The 2,357-nt window shown below is 46.5% G+C and overlaps 1 protein-coding gene across 1 annotated transcript in view; it reads left to right on the top strand.

Annotated features, from left to right (window-relative positions):
• The first annotated feature begins 21 nt into the window (after window positions 1-21).
• The window catches only part of LOC103396926 (ELMO domain-containing protein 3-like), an 11,004-nt gene continuing 8,668 nt past the window's right edge, over window positions 22-2,357 (top strand). The window contains exons 1-2 of the mRNA XM_008335171.3: window positions 22-1,371; window positions 1,631-1,713. Of these exons, the coding sequence (XP_008333393.2) occupies window positions 1,678-1,713 (36 nt within the window). The 5' untranslated portion in view covers window positions 22-1,371; window positions 1,631-1,677. The remainder of the gene's footprint in view (window positions 1,372-1,630; window positions 1,714-2,357) is intronic.

Genomic DNA, 2,357 nt, shown 5'->3' with positions numbered 1-2,357 from the left:
TCGAACGTCATGTCGCTGCGCGTCGCCTGTTGTGGCGGGTTTAAAACGACGGCGTGACGGAGCAGAGTAGTTTCTTGTATGTTGTACCGCGAGCGCAGACGGGGGCGCCTCCGTTACAGTTGAGTAGAGCTGCGGCTAGCCCGTTAGTTAGCCAGCTGGCTTTTCTCAATGCTAACCCAAGTCTGAAGTGCTTCACTGCGCCGCGTATTTGTCTCTTAACGTTTCCTGTGAATACTTTAAATTTAAAAATAAATAAATAAATGTTTATCTGCGGTTTGAGACAGTTTGAGTTGGAATGGAGCTCGGTCTTTGTGGCTTTCGGGGTCTGCTATCTGACACGGCGCTAGTTACAGTAGTTGCTACATAATGTTAGCCGTTAGCTGCTGTAGCTGTCAAAGCGGCGCTGTGATTGTACCGCGGGTAAGTGTCACGGTCACCGCTGTGGTTAGTACTGTACTTACACTGTCAACTAGTGCGCGCGTGTTAATGGAGGTAACGTTTCGGTAACGACTCTTTTGAAAAACTATTAAAAAAAATGAAAATACGACGAATGAAAAATGGTTAGCTCAGCATATACAAAACCTGTTCACCGTTAACGGTTGCACTGCCGAGATGTTCGTACATAACTGTGACATCGATATTTGAGTGAGAAAATTTAATTTTTTTTAATTTGCTGTGATAGTGGTTCTCAAACGGGGGTGCACGTAGCCTTCCAAATTTTCAAAAATAATAAATTATTCACTGAAAGATGTTAATTTTTTGTGGACATTGTTTGTTTTTGTTTTTTTCCAGATTCTACCAAAACAAAGACTGGCTCCGTGACCTGCCCTCAAGAGACCGAAGTACCAAGTTTCTGGTACTTGTCAGACCAGTACCGAATTTGTACTGTGTGCCAAAGTAATGAAGTTTCTAGGACAAGGGGAGCCCAGCCCCGAGAAGGACCGCCATGTCACATTTGTTGTCTACCCGTGCGGACCGCTGGGGCAAATGAAGGGGGCAACTTTTCAGTAAACTTTTTTTTTTTTTTTTTATGGATTTCCATTTCTGGCCTCCGTCTCTCGTAGACAGAAACCTGTGCATTCTCCGTGCACACCTTCAAGGACATCGGAGAATCTAATACATAAAGGTTGCCTTCATCCCATCAACCGTTGCCACAGGACAGAAATGCAAACTGTCCGATGTCCAGAACACGGCACTTGTTCAGCGCTGACACGTGTGAAAACACGCTGATCGCCGCGGCCTTGTGTGCTCACCGCAGGAGCTTTTTGTATTTGCGGCCGATAAAGATGTGCACTACAGAACACTACAGGGCGCTCGTGCTCGCATCGGCTTCTCGGACCATCGCGCTCCGTGACTTCAGAAGTCTGTAGGGTCCAGGATCGGGAGCTCGTGTGCCAGCAAACACACTCTCGTATGCAATGGAGGAAGACATCGACGTCACATCCCACGTGGAGGTAAGATTTTTGTTATCCAGTTTGGGCCACGGTTTGAGAACCACTGTACTATGCAATATTAAAGAAATGCGAAGTACCGTATTTTTCGGACTAAGTATGAGTCGCCCTGGAGTATAAGTCGCACCAGCCGAAGGATTCTCGGCCCATCGCGCTCCGTGACTTCAGAAGTCTGTAGGGTCCAGGATCGGGAGCTCGTGTGCCAGCAAACACACTCTCGTATGCAATGGAGGAAGACATCGACGTCACATCCCACGTGGAGGTAAGATTTTTGTTATCCAGTTTGGGCCACGGTTTGAGAACCACTGTACTATGCAATATTAAAGAAATGCGAAGTACCGTATTTTTCGGACTAAGTATGAGTCGCCCTGGAGTATAAGTCGCACCAGCCGAAGGATGAAAAAAAACTGCGACTTACAAGAGTGGCAGATACTGGTACACCAGAAAAAAAAGCCTAGAGTGCCCTGTAGTGGCGGTCAGTGTGGAAAAAAAAAATGAAATTATATATTTTTTTCATATATACATTTATCATATTTTATAGTTTTTTTTGTGAAGTACTGTATTTTTAAGTATAAGTCGCTCTGGAGTATAAGTCGCACCAGCCAAAGGTCTGAATGGTCTTGAATAGAGTGATAGACACTACTGAGAGCGGACGCTGGCCTGCATGTTGCCGCTGCTCTCCGGCCGTATGAGCTCATCTCTCTCCTTCTTAGTGTTTTCTCGGCTTTCACACCATCACTACCGACTTGCTTTCATGCAATTGTGCGACACTTAATCGGTTCCATTGTCCAAGTATATCCTGCTGTAACTCCAGCCCTTTTGTTTGCAAGTGCTCGGGCTAACGCCGGTAGCTGACGCTAGCGCTGCTAGTGGGGGCTAACGCCGGCAGCTGGTGCTAACGCCGGG

The sequence above is a fragment of the Cynoglossus semilaevis genome, chromosome W, assembly GCF_000523025.1.
Source record: "Cynoglossus semilaevis isolate Cse_v1.0 chromosome W, Cse_v1.0, whole genome shotgun sequence".
In the NCBI taxonomy this organism is placed as follows: Eukaryota; Metazoa; Chordata; class Actinopteri; order Pleuronectiformes; family Cynoglossidae; genus Cynoglossus; species Cynoglossus semilaevis.
This window is presented reverse-complemented; position numbering and strand designations above follow the sequence as displayed.